The sequence below is a fragment of the Rhincodon typus genome, chromosome 24, assembly GCF_021869965.1.
Source record: "Rhincodon typus isolate 14 chromosome 24, sRhiTyp1.1, whole genome shotgun sequence".
NCBI lineage: Eukaryota > Metazoa > Chordata > Chondrichthyes > Orectolobiformes > Rhincodontidae > Rhincodon > Rhincodon typus.
The window spans coordinates 6,013,914-6,028,720 of record NC_063355.1 but is presented as its reverse complement, the minus strand read 5'-3'; the positions used below and the strand labels follow the sequence as shown (position 1 = coordinate 6,028,720).

The 14,807-nt window shown below is 38.3% G+C and overlaps 1 protein-coding gene across 1 annotated transcript in view; it reads right to left on the bottom strand.

The window, feature by feature from the left end:
* Positions 1-5,337: 5,337 nt before the first annotated feature.
* Positions 5,338-14,807, bottom strand: part of ppm1f (protein phosphatase, Mg2+/Mn2+ dependent, 1F) — a 75,428-nt gene continuing 65,958 nt past the window's right edge. Inside the window, exon 7 of the mRNA XM_020527288.2 lies at positions 5,338-12,563. Within this exon, the coding sequence (XP_020382877.2) occupies positions 12,142-12,563 (422 nt within the window). The 3' untranslated portion in view covers positions 5,338-12,141. The remainder of the gene's footprint in view (positions 12,564-14,807) is intronic.

Below are 14,807 nucleotides of genomic sequence, written 5' to 3'. Positions count from 1 at the left end.
GTGTGGCTCAGCCTGTATCTGTAAATGGATGTGCAAACCAGGTCTCTACAAAATGTACTGAAGCCAGTGCTCTCTGGACTTGAGTGGGCAAAGAGTTTGGGTGGTTAGGGAGGAGTAGGTTTGTTAACTCAGAATGGATTGGGTTGGGATAATGTAAATAAAGACACCACAGATGCGAGGAAGTCAGTCAATAGCTGTTTGGAAATTGCTTGGTGGAGGGCCAGATGCCTGGCAGTTTTACCTTGCAGATGTAAGAGATTTGAGACAACATATTTTTTCAGTTTATGGTGGTAATCAGCCGATTTATTGAAGTGTGTGGATCCTTTATACTTCCCCTTCTTGCGTTGGCAAGACATGCACACATGGCAAATTAAAGAGGCAATTTGTTCTCTGTGCATGCAGGTACTTTTAGGCCACATAGCTAAAAGGAAACATTATTGGGGTGAGATTAATTTTAATTCACAGATGGACACAAAATAAATTTGAACCAGCTAGGTGGATCACAAGAATAGGAGCAGGCCAGATGACACCTCACGTCTACTCTGCCGTTCAAGTAAACTCACAGCTGATCTGATTATAGACATTATCTGATTAAATTCACTTTCCTGCCTCTCCCCCAGAACTGTAGACTCTCTTGTCAATCAATGAAAATCTAACTCAACCTTTAAGATATCCAATGACCCAGCCTCCACCGTTTGTAAGGAAGAGAATTTCAAAGATTATTGACCCTTTGAGATAAAGTTTATAATTAATGAGGATGAGGAGCTGCTCAGTGTAAAATCTGTAGAAGGATTTTAAGTGGTGAGCAAGGTCAAACAAGGTGAGGTGGCTAATGGGGGAAAAGATTAAGATATAATTAGGTGCTGAGAACCAAATTACAGCAGTGGCTTTGTCCAGGACACACGGTTGAAATGATAGCAAAGGAGGCTTTGGTAGCTGGCAAGGTGTTCTCCAATGGAATGCCAGCATCCTGTGAAAGCCCAGATGTCATTGCAATCACTTATAATGAGATGGTTATAATTCTGTAAGTTGACAATGTTATATTGAGGTTCAGCAGAATAGCAGACTGGGTGAGAGTTTAAACTGGTGAGAAGCTAGTTTTGAAGTAATAGCACAGAATATTTAATATTCAGGCCAAACAGCAAAGATGAGAGAGGATCATGCTGTGATGGGAGACTGTTGTAGAAATTTTGTGAATGGATGAAAAGCTGGTTGAATGTCCTTCATCTGTATTTCCCTTCTGTGTGGACTCTTGAACTTGAAGCTGTTGAAGGCAGGCGTTGGGTTGAGAGAGGAGCTTGCTATTATCCTACTTCAGGAAAATGCTCCATCTAGTGGTAAATAAAAGCTGTCATAAATCAGGTGTCCAGTATTTTTAGATTTTAGATTTTAATGTCACATGTTCTCAAGTATAGAAGTACAGTGAAAAGTGTATAATCTCACTACACGTGGCACCATCTTAGGTACCAAGGTACAAAAAATCTGAGGTACAAACTAGTAAGAGGAATGAGAGTTAAAAAGTTAATCATTACTTCATAAAATAGTAAGAAAAAATAAATAGGTAATAGTTGACATTAAAGTCTTTTATTTATTCCTTTATTTTCCCAGTTTAAAGTTCAGCAGTCTTTAATGAGTTCTCTGCTTATTTCAGGGGGGAGACCTCGGCTGTCTGTTTGACGCCGCCACCACCGCCGAAACTGCTGCATCTCTGATCTCGCCCAATGCCTCGGGAACATGCCCAGGCAGGATCCACTCGTACGCCGAGCCGAGGCACCGCCACAAGCCGCCGAGGGACCAGTCCAGGACGACACCAAAAAGGGAGTGGGGGGAAAAGGGGGAGAAAAAGAGAAGGAAACAAATAACAGAAGGAGCGGAGGAGTTCTGGTTGGAGCATCCTACTCCGCTGCCTTCTTGGATGACTTGTTGTCATTTGAAGTTAAGGTGAAGTTTTAGCTCCCGTCCCCATCCCCCGACACACACGTGGACTTGATGTTGTAAGGGACCAATTTTCAGCTGGTATGCTACTGATAGGAGAAAAGAATTGAAATTATCTCCAAATAGGTATAAGGAGCGGGAAGAAGGTCACTGGAAAGAGGATGCTAGTGAGAGAGTAGGGAAAGAAAAGAGACAGCAAGAGATAGATAGGTATCAACCTCCAAAATAAAGTTATTCTTTAGCACCAATCTTTTAAAACTGCTTCATTGGGTTCTTATTCAAATTTTCGTGTGGGTACTAATTTAAAAATTAATTCTGCTTTCATTGAGTAAATGACTATAACACAGTCCTTGAGTACTTGTGCAATATCCTGACCTACATGTGCTGGACTGGAAGCCAAAGTTTGATTTTAAAATTCAAGCTAACTTTTAAATCTCTCTTATGGCCTCACTCCACTTTAGTTAACTTCCTCCAAATCCCCAAGATCTCTGCTTCCCCCACACTGGCCTGATTTTAATTGCTTCATTGGCAGCTAAATTCTGGAATTCCCACCCTAATCCTCCACCTTTTAATATACTAAGCCTACTTTTTTCAAAAAACAATTTTTTCACCATCTACTCTAACATTTCCTTAATGAGATGTAACATCAACTTTTTAAAAATCTGGTTCTAGTCCTGTGAAGGGCCCTTGAGACATCAACTAAGTTAAAGTAGCTATTCAAGTGCAAGTTGGTTTGGTTGGAGCAGTGGAATTGCTTCTTTGCTCTGTTGATATTTGTGTTGGAGATTTCCAGACAATGAGGATAAACAATATAAAAGGAGCAAATTTCATCACATCACTTTTTCTGTTCAGTGGTCCTAAGTTATCTTGACCATGGGTATCGACCTCTCTAGTAGCAGCTCTGAAGTGTTGTATAAATGCTGAAAATAAATAGATGTGTAGCAAAGCTAGAATAGTAAATAATGGAGGATTTTAATTTTGTTTGCCTCACCCAAACTATGTTAAAGTATCTCTTATAAAGGTAGTAAATTTTTGGAGTGTGTCTGGGATAGTGATACTACAGTAGTATGTTCTTGATGCTACAAAATGACATGATATTGGATTTAGTAATGAGCCAGATTTAATTACCCACCTAATTGGTGTGCAAACATTTGTCAAATAATGATCATAAAATAATTGCATTCAATCTCACATTTGAAGCAAAAAAAGCATAAGTTAGCTAGGGTTTTAGATTTTGGTGAGGCTGACTTTAATGAGACAAACTTTCCACAAAACAGGAAAAGCTGCTAGTAGGTAGAACTACTAAAAGAGGTGAAAGATGATGTTTAAAGGAACATTTAAACAATACCAAGTTAAAAAATTTAAAATACCTTCATTTTTGAAAATGCATGGTAGCTCTGTGGGATGTCAAATTCCCATATGTTTTTTTTCTCTCCACAAAAGAAACATACAGAACAGATTGCGAAATCTTCATATTTAATTTTAAATTTTTCATGAATAAAGTATATTTTTGCAATAAGTCAAACTTTGTAGGATGTGAAACAGCAATGTGTCATTAGTGTTTCCTTCCTCTCTCTGCAAAGATGGTGCTGAATGGATTGAGAACCCTTTGTGTGTACTTGGACAATTTTCATGAAAAGTATATTTCACAGTACAAAACCAGTTTATACCTCTGATAGGGGAAAAGCTCTACTTCAGAGAGAAAAAAAAAACAACCATGGACAACTAAAGAGATAAGGGGCAAAAAAGTGAAAGAAAGAGCTTACAAGAATGTAAAACAATGTAGATCCTGCTGAATGGGAACGTTACAAAGACCAAAGGGCCACAAAGCAGATATGAGCTACCAAAAAGGATTATGAAAGGAAACTTGCAAGGGACAAGATCAACAAGATTAAATTTTATACTTACATGAAGGAGAAGCAGACCACTAAAAGACTGAAACTGGGGATAGTGTCAGTGACTGTAGGGAAATGGCAGATATGTGGAATAATTATTTTGCCTGTGTTTACAGTAGAAGTCGTCCAGAGGAAATTAATGGTGGATTAGTAGGGTGGCACAGTGGCTCAGTGGTTAGCACTGCTGCCTCACAGTGCCAGGGACCCGGGTTTGATTCCACCCTCAGGCGACTGTCTGTGTGGAGTTTGCACATTCTACCCATGTTTGTGTGGGATTCCTCCCACAATCCAAAAAAAGTGTGCAGATTAGGTGGACTGGCCATGCTAAATTGCCCATAGCGTTCAGGGATGTGTAGATTAGGAGGGGATGGGTCAGGGTGGGATGCTGAGGGTTAGCGTGAACTTGTTGGGCCGAAGGGCCTGTTTCCACACTGTAGGGATTCTATGGATCAGGGACAGGGACTGATTAAAATTTAATATGTAAAACATCAGTAGTGAGAAAATTAATGGTATTAAAAAGAGTAACACATCCCCAGGACCTGACTGTTTCCATCAAAAAGGTGTTAAAAGGACATTGGGGAGCATATTGTAAACCTTTTATTGTTTAGTAGATACAAGAATCATTGCTAACCATTGTGCCACCATGCTGTGTAATTAAAGGAGGGTTTGATTGTGGCAAGCACTGCTGCTTTACAGCACCGGAGACCCAGGTTTGTTTCCAGCCTTGAGCAACTGTGTGGAGTTTGCATATTCTCCGTGTCTGTATAGGTTTCCTCCAGGTGCTCCAGTTTCCTCCTATAGCCCAGGAGAGGGACAGGTTAAGTGGATTGGCTATGCTAAATTCCCCCATAGTGTCCAGGAATGTGCTGACTAGGTGGATTAGCCATGAGAAATGCAGGTGGTTAGGGTAGGGGTGTGGGTCTGGGTGGGATGCTTTTCAGAGGGTCGATGTGGACCTACTTCCACACTATGATTCCAGTCATTTACAGGAACAGGGCAGATAAATTATTTCCACTGGTTGGGGATTCTACAACTAAGGGGCATAGTTTAAAAATTTTGGAAAGGAAGCACTTCTATACTCAAATGCATGATTGATGTTTGGTGCAGTGGATTTTAAAGCAGTTCTTCCTTTTAAATTGAAGATAGATAATAAACTTTTGTTCACAGTAAGAGGTAAGAGATAAGGGTCAAGGACAGGTATATGGAATTAACTCACAGATGAGCCAAGATCTCACTGAATGGCAGAATAGGTTTGAGGGGCTGAATGGCCTACTCCTGTTCCTATGAATAACTTTTGTCTTTAAAATCATCTCTGCAGGCCCTGCAAGTGTACAGTAATTCTGCTGCAAAAGGATTCCAAGTCTGCTTAGCAATTTTTCATATTCGTTGGCAAAAGGAACATTGTGCTTTAAGATAACATGCACACCTTGTAAGCCCCAGATTAGAATAATAGTTATTTCTTAGGACTTATTACTGATGTAGAGTTAAATAAAGCAGAGCATAATAATACAAGAAAGTTGCATATATCTTTATTATGAGATAATACTGTGTTGATAGAAACATTTCAGGATAGTTAATACGCCATCCACAATAAGGCAAACAATTCAGGTTTCAAATTCAGCTTAGGAAGTCATCCTAGTGTCACAGCAGTGATAAAGGATTGCAGATAAATAAATATTTTTAGAAATAAACACATTACTTCCTGTTGGTTTTGTGCAATATTGTGTGAAGATAAAGTTATTAAGAGTCCTGGCTCTTGCTCGAAGCCCGCAGCTGTGCTATAACATGAAAATTCTCACGTTGACTTGCACATGCAATCTCCAAGACTGTGGAGAGATGTTTGGCAGAGCTAAAATGCAGAAGCCCATGCATTTCAATGAATTTGCTGCTCCAAGCAAAATAAAGGGCATATCAGCCAAAGTAATTACTACAATAAAATGTTTTCAACTAGATTAGCAGCAGCACAAATACAGGTGATAAAGTTATGGTGGGAAGAGAGACATATTAGCAGGAACTAATATGGAGCAAATCATTTGCAGTACCTTCCAAACAAAGTACCTAATCAGGTTCAAACAAACCAACAGGTTGTTAATATTTGAAATTTGTCCTGCAAATTAGTTTTTGTCTCAATATTTTATGGGATGTGGGGTCATTGGCAAAAGACAAAATTTATTGGCCATCCTTAATTGTCCTTGAACTGAGTGGCTTGCTAGATGCATTTCAGAGCACATTGAAGAATCAAATGCATTGCTATGGATCTGAAATCACGCTTAGACAGATTTCTTTCTCTAAAAGGCATTTGTGAAGTAGACATTGCGATGAGGAGTTTCAGTTACTACCGAGACTAGCTTTCAATCCCAGATTTGTTAACCATGATCAAATTTTAGCAATGATCATGGTGGGATTTGAACCTATATTCACAGAGCCTATTAGATTACCAGACTAGTGACATTGGCAGGGGGAGAAAGGAGGAGAAAGGAGGAGAAGATGTAGTTCAGTTATAATTAGTAAATATTAACATTTGCTACAAGGGAGACTAAATGTGGCAGGAGTAAACTTAAGTTATGAATCTACCTTTGGCACCACAAATTAGATATTATTACTTCATTTTTCCAGTCCCCCCCAAGTTCTTTCTACCATATGATGAAATAGCATAGGTTGACTACAATCTAGTTCACAGTTGCTGCAAATATTAAACAGGATGAGAACAAAAAAAGACTGATTGGCTATAAAATGCAATTGACTTGAGCACAAATCTTTACATTTAGTTAAATGATACAACATAAAACAAACTAATATAGCATTTTGATTTTTTTTTAAAAAACATTATAGCACACTGTCACTCAACCCAGATGTGGGTGTGCAGATGGCTGCCAAGTGTTGAATCTTTCATTATTCAAAGCAAACTTAAGGAAAGAAATTTGCACATATTCAACAAGCAAGTTTTTGTTTTTAGGTATTAATATGCATCAGAAATTGCTAAAATCCTTGTGTAAATTATTCATGTTTGGATGGGGAAACATTAGATTTAAAAATGTATTAAGTTAATAGGAAGTTTGATGTGGTCATATAGATGGATAGTCTGCCCATGTCCACAAGTTAGTATGGGGACAGTATAACTGCCCCAATGTTACTAGAAATGCAGTAGCATTGTTTATTGATTGCTTTCATTACCACATGCAAAGATCTGATCTTACAATTGCAAGTCAAACTCACTCACAATCCTGATTTCAGGTTAGAGATAGAACTCACAATAATGACTGGTGGGCTCTCTAGAATAAATGCTCACTGCTTTCCTCCTTTAAGGCCAAGTTTTGGTCACTTGACCTAATATCTCTGTGACTTTATCATACCATAATTTTACAATGCTCCTGTCAGGCATCTTTAATTAATATAGTGTCTTTAATATAATAAAGTTGTTGAATAGGGGTCCCTTAAAAGATCAGATTGAGAGTGCTACAGTAGTGAATGAATTATATCCTTTGGTATATCACATATATATGCAGAATTAGGTACACACCAGTATTTGTATTAAAGTGCTAACAAGTGTGCATATTATTATCAAAATGCTTTTAGAGTTTGTTTAGAGTTATTTTTATAAAATTGTGAAACTTTCTCAGTGATACATGTGTTTTCTCTTGTAACATTGTCAAATATGAAAAATTTTTCTAGAAGTGAAAGTCTATGTGGTATTAAGTCAGATGATACTAGACAAATGTGGATCTTCAAAGCTCAAACGAATATTCAGTTAGTTTTTTCAGTTACCTGGACAAGTGTAGCACTAGCAATATTCAAGAAACTTAACATAGTCTAGATCAGAACAGTTTATTTAATGAGAACTCCTGCTACTGAAATCAATATCCTACTTTTAACAATTGTAGTGGCATCAAGGGTGGGAATAGTTCAAGCTTTTCAGGGTAATTATGGCTTGATGATAAATATTGCCTTTGCCAGTTTCACCCCATCCAAAAGAACCAATAAAACAATATCAAAATGCACATACTGGAAATTCAAAAAGAAAATGAAAAATGCAGAAAAACTCAGCATCTTTGGAGAAAGAAACAAAATTAACATTTTGGATCAGTGATTTTTCTAGCCACATCTACTAAATATGTTTCAGCATTTTCTATTTTAATGAGCAAATCTAAAGTTGATGACCACTTTCATTTCAGCATCTCATTATTGAAGATTTGCACAAAACAAATCAACAAGCACATTAGCAGATGCAGGTACAAACCTTGCTTTGGCCAAAGGATCAACTGGTCACTTTGACTTTACAGCAGCCATGTGCTTAGAGTTTGTAAAAACACCCACAGCCAAAAGTATCATCCCTGCAGCGTCTATGTTCTATGTTCTATGAACAGGATAAATGCATGCCATGTTCAAGACAGCTATTTCTCCCAATATTTCACATTGGATGCATGCATAGACAACTGATATTAAAATGGAGATTACAAAATAAATACTTAGATTCTATATCCTGTAGGACTCTACAGCAACTGAAAAGGCACCGAGGGAAATATAGCAAATCCAGTAAAACAAAAAAATGTAATCCAGGAACTGAACTGGAAATAACAACAAAATGCATCTTGCCACTAAAGCATTAAAAAAAGAGAGAGGAGGGCTTCCGTTACTATTTTCTTCAAATATTTCAAATCTTTAAAATCGATGATGCTAACATGTGGAAAGATTCTTTCGCTGTTAGGCATGAGCAATGTTCATGGTGTTACTCAAGGCCATTCCATTACAGGACCCCTGGAGTAACTGCACAACACGTCAACAAGCACAAAACCAGACCAGGCACCATCTCCCAACTTAGGTTTGCTTAAAAAAAAGTTAATTTCATGCAATGTGAATAAATAAAATCAGGTTATAAAGTCTTGTTGTATTATCAAAACATATCAAAAATGCAATTATAAATGCAAGTAAAATAGATGATATATACAGGCCGAGAATATCAACAGCCCAATACTTTCAATTAACAAACAGTGCAAAAACATTGTTACAGGTTCAGTAAGGATCCCTTACAAATTCAGAACACTAAAATACCATTAAAAGTTTTGTAAGAGTCAACGATTGACTTAAGAATTAATGATTATCATCTGCCAGAGACTGAGTCATCAGTAATTCACCAGACAAGTATCAGGTGTAACATTAATAATGGATAGTTTTTTCTCCCCCCCCAATCCAAGTAATGTCTCCTCAGTTCTCCACATTCACACTATCACAAAGTATACACAATGTTGTTTTCAAATAACTAACAATGTCCTATGAAATGGAATCAGATACTCTAGAGCTTTGTAACAGTGTTCTTTCAGCTGCAGATCATACCATCTGGTTTCAACTTTTTCCTCTTTCCCTTGATTTTCTACCAACTGCTCAACACCATATCATCTAAACAGAGTAAAAGGAATCCTAAAGCACAACTAACATACATCTGGGCAAGAATCTGTATATAAAAAGTGGAACCATGCCAGACAGACATTGAGTGCAGAAGTACATCAGTCAATGCCTGATTGCCTGTTTCTCTATAAGTAATTCAGATACACAAACGATTTCTAACTCATTAAATTCACAAAAGACAAATTATTTACAAAATAGGTGTGCAAGAGAATTTAGATCAATTGTGTAACAGAAATCAAAAGCAAAGATAGAAGTTAAATGATATTTTAAAAACCAAACACAATGGAAACATTGAAAAGCATTTTGTCAGCTCAATCCCTTTCTACGTAAAGACAATGTGGAAAGCACTGAAGAAAAATATTAAGATACTTGGTGACAAAAATGAACCATTGAGCTATGGAATTAACACTAAGGCTTTACAACTGTCAGACTCAAAGGCAGAGATAGTAGGAACTGCAGATGCTGGAGAATCTGAGATAACAAGGTGTAGAGCTGGATGAACACAGCAGGCCAAGCAGCATGGCTGATGTTTCGGGCCTAGACCCTTCTTCAGAAATGGGTCTAGAAGAAGGGTCTAGGCCTGAAACGTCAGACTCAAAGGCAGACTTCCTTTTTAAGTGCAGCATTAATTTTCATCAACCTTTTCATGTCACTGATGTGATAGAGCTATGGTTTAAATAAAATTGACTGACATTGGAGAACCTCCAGCTACATGACAAAGCATTGAAGAGTATGGATAACAGTAACATGGAATGAGATGAAAATATCCAGTTGGATCAGAGCATATATCACAGCAATGACTTGAAAAGAGCTTGAAAACATTTCAGCACTGAAAGGTTGAAATATCTGGGATGCTGTATAATTAAGGTAAAAGACATTAAGAACTTCTAAAAGCAGTTCAGTATCATGCTGAGTGAGTTACAGCATGGACAAAGCAAGCTTCAATGTGCCAAATGGTCATCTGTCACTCAAGTCTTCAAGTTAATGTGCTGTAGTGCTATAATGCACTCTCGAAGTTTCCTTCCAAGGTTGTCAAGGCAGAAAATAATTTGCACAATTAAAAGGAAAAGGGCTCAAGAAAACAAACAGGTTCAGGCAAGATAACCTGCTGGAACTGGAGGATTTGCAGTCAAATAAGTTCGATAATTGAGACGTAGGAACACAAATCTACATTGTCAACTTCTGTGGCATGAAGAAAATCTCTCATTTCTTCAGGGTGGATGATTTTACTTTCTCAAACATGGCTACATTTTCTAAGGCAACAACATATTTCAGATTCTGCAAAACATTGCCACTAATTAAAGGCAACTTGACTAGATTTTAAAGTGCAGAAAATAAATCTACATGAAATGACAAAAAAGATGCCCAAATTGACTGATGGGCAAAAGCACATTTCACAATATCAAATCATACGAAACCATTATGAAACTATGCAATTGTCATCAAGTTTCAAAAAGTGTCACTCCTGGTCTATGCTGAATCAGTTCAGCTTGACCGGAAGAATTGTGGATTGCCCTCAAGAGCGAAAAACGATCCTGCTGATTTCTAACTGGAAAAGCATGCATCAAAATAATAATTTAAAAAAAAAAAAACCAAACTTACTTGGCCTCGACTGTCAAGTCATCTTGACAGGTCAAATTAGCAGGCTCACAGGCTAGCAAAGCAATTAGCTGGAGGGGTATTGGAAGTTGGGCCCACAAGTGCTGGTCCTAACAACCGAGTTATTATAAAGTAAAGATCCTTAAAAGAGCTTCTAGTATTATGATTCAGAAGTTTCAAAACAAAAAAAAAAAAGACTTGCTTTGAGAAAGAAGTTGGCTGATTTGCACATTAGGTGTCATCATTTTATAAAATGAATACATCTGAAACATTCAGGAAAAATGGAAGTTGAATTCTGCATGTCCTAGAATACACAACTTCAGGACATGTAATTTACTATTAGTTAGTTCACCATTTACTAAACTACTTACAAAAGCCCTAGGTGTCTATAACAGATCAAATATCCAGTTACTTGAAAACCCACAATATATTCATTCATCCATACTCTGACAGAAGCAATACAATGTAGTCTCCAAACCTAATACCAAATTGAAGACTTGAGTTGGATTTTGTGGTTACTTGATACTTAGTTTTCTTCTCAAGCAAGAGAAGAGAAAGGAATAAAGTTGTATTACACTGACACTCCTGTAGCTGTGTAGAGGTATAAGGCACTAAACAGTTAGCCTGCACTGTATTGACAGCGCAATACAAAATCATTACATAGTCTGTACTGCTCTTAAGGAGCAGAATAAGGCACTAAATATTCAGCCTGCATTTTCTGCTGAGATAAAAGTCAGTACACAAGGGTGCTTGAAAACTTAACATACAGAAAACAAATTTGGAAAAAACAACAGACATTACGCATGCTTCCAATTTCACCACAGGGAATCTAGCCAACAGTATCAGTGAGAGCAGTTTGCCAAAAAAAATTTAAACCACCTTGTAGTTTCCTATTGCCCATTCTACAAACCTAAGTCCCAGGGTTCGGGAATTCTTCACCATAGCAAAGAAAAAAAGCTATGGCAATGTATACCAATTTACTGATTCTACCTAATTCTGGAAGTCAACCCATTACACTTGGGATTTAAGGGTAGGTGCTTAATCATTAACATGTCAATACTAGCATCCTTTTCTTCTTTTCCAATTTAAGTTTCTTGCACCCTTGGCTACTGATTGTTGCCACTCTTCTCATTAAAGCTTACACAGGTAAACAGAGTTATGGCAAATGCAATTACAAGCTTGCCAAAGCAATGTCATCGCTTTATTGCAAATTGGCATTTCAAGACCAAAGCACTCCCTTTCCCAATTCTTTGGCATCATTCATTAAAAGCATTAAACCCTGAATGTAACACTGTAAACTGAACTCGAGTCAGCCTGTCTGAATCTCTGCCTGGTTGTCTTTATTTACTGTTGAGGTGGTCAACTGTGGTGGTGAGTTTTCAGAGTTGACTTTGGCTTGAGGGCACCCAGTGTTCCGATCAGTGCTCTCAATTCCCACGTACAAGTTGCTATCTTTCAGAATGTCCTGTGGATCTCTTAAGAAGACCAGCACCACAGTGATGTTGTCATTAGAGCCACCTTCTTTAGCAGCTGCTACAAGTGACTCTGCAACTGTACTGCCATCACCTCCATTCTCTTCCAAGTGTTCTTGCACAAGGTCCACAACTCTAGAAGGTTCAACTCCATCAAAGAAGCCATCACAGGCTAAAACAACGTAGTCCTCTGTGCCATTTAGCTTGAATGAGGCACTGTCTGCATCACCCGAAACATATGGTTTTTGGTCAATGTCCCCTAAAGGAATGAACAAAAATCATCTTGATAACAGACAGAAAATCAACATATTGGAGCTTATTACAGTGCAGAATGTCAGGATACACCCACTTGATCAACGCACAAGGGTGCTTATCTTAAGAATGTAGGGATCTTTCAGGAATCACTGGAGTCAGGGAGGGTCCCAGAGGACTGGAAAATGTAACACCCCTGTTTAAGGAGGAAGGGAGGCAGAAGATGAGAAATTATACCATCTCAGTTGTTAAGGTTTTAACAGATCACAATTAAGGATGAAATTCAGAGTACTTACAACTACATGGTAAAATAGAACGGAGTCAGAACAGCGTCGTCAAGGGGAGGTCATGCCTGATAAATCTGGTTAGAATTCTTTGAGGGGTAATGAGCAAGTTAGATAAAACAGATCACATCCACCTATTCCATTTTGATTTGCAGAAGGTCTTTGTCAAGGTGCTGCACAGGAGGCTGCTAAATAAGGTAAGAGCAAATGGTGTTAAGGGCAGTTATAGCTTAACAAGCTCTGGACAAAGGAACTGAGGGCATTGTTGCTAAGTCTGCAGATGATGCAAATGATAGGTGGAAGGACAGATAGTGTTGGGGAGGCAGGGAGACTACAGAATGACTTGGACAGGCTAGGAGAGTAGGCAAGGAAGTAGCAGATGGAATACAATATGGGAAAGTGAGAGGTTATGCACTTTGGTAGTAAGAGGAGGAGCATAGACTGTTCTAAATGGGGAAAGGCTTCAGAAATCTGAAGCACAGAGGGACTTGAGTCCTATTCAGGATTCTCTGGAGGTTAAGATGCTGGTTCAGGTGGCAGTTAGGAAACAAATGCAGTGTTAGTACTCATTTTAAGAGGGCTAGAATACAAGAGCAGAGACGTACTGCTGAGGCTGTACAAGGCTCTGGTCAGACTGCTTTTGGAATATTGACAGAAGTTTTGGGCCCCGTATCTGAAAGGGTCAATGTGCTGGCCTTGGAGGGAGACCAGAAGTTGTTCACAAGAATGAGTTTGTCATTTGAGCAGTTGAAGACACTGGATCTATACTCAATTGAGTTTAGAAGGATGAGGGGGGAAAAATCATATTGAATTTACAGAATACTGAGAGGCCTAGATAGAGTGAACGTGGAGAAGATGTTTCCACTAGGAGAGACCAGGGTCCGAAGATACAGCCTCAGTGATTAATCTGTGGAACTCACTGCCAGAGGGTTGTGGATGCCAAGTCACTGAGTGTATCGAAGACAGAGATAGATAGGTTTTTGATTAGAGAGAGGATCAAAAAGGTTACAGACAGAACACAGGAGAATGAGGTGGAGAAATAGATCAGCCACTACCGAATGGTGCAACAGATGTGATGGGTCGAATGGCCTAATTTTGCTCCTATGGTTTTAATAGTTACCAAAATTCTAATGGACAACTTGGCCATCCTGGTGGCCAGAAAAAAAAGGATTTATCAAAAAAGAAAAATATGCAATACTCAGAACCAACTTATTGAAACATTTTCTATCAGGGGATCTAATGAATTCGGATACTTTTAAAGTTACCATGACTTTTTTGGGCATTTATAAGAAAGAGCTTTACCATCCTATTATGCATTAAACTGGATCCAAGTGTTCTTGATGGGAAAGGCAAGATTCTGGCTGCCTTTGGTTTGTACTGAATCTATGAATTCATTTAAAAAAAACCGTGCTAATAACTAGATAATATCTCAAATTCTCTCCAATGGTTTCAAAACAGCGCTAATGCTGGAAATCAAAACATTTTATTCATTTGGTTTCAGCAAACATTCTAGATCAGTTACAACAGAGCCAGCCAGAGGAAATGCATTGGCAATAATACACTAGAATCCCAAACTCAACAGTACAGTACAATAAAGAGAGAAAGTATTGGTGTAACTCAGCAGGTCTGGCAGTATCTATGGAGCGAGAGAGACAAATAGAGTTAACGTTTAGGATCTGCTATGACTTCTTCAGAACTCAGGTGTTCCAGTGCAAGTTTTTCCCGTTCCAACACAAGACAAAACGTCCTTGTGAACTGCTCAGATATTTCAATCTATAAAAGGGATGGTTGATAGGAGTACTTCTTCACTCCAGCTCTATTGCCTCCGATTTGCTCTACTACTGGTCAGATATCCATTGTCTGTGATCAGATATATGTGTGGCACCTAACTCTTAGGAAGGCCAAAACTACTCTCTTGAGCTTCCATCAGAAACAGAGCTTCCATCAGAAACAGAGCTTCCATCAGA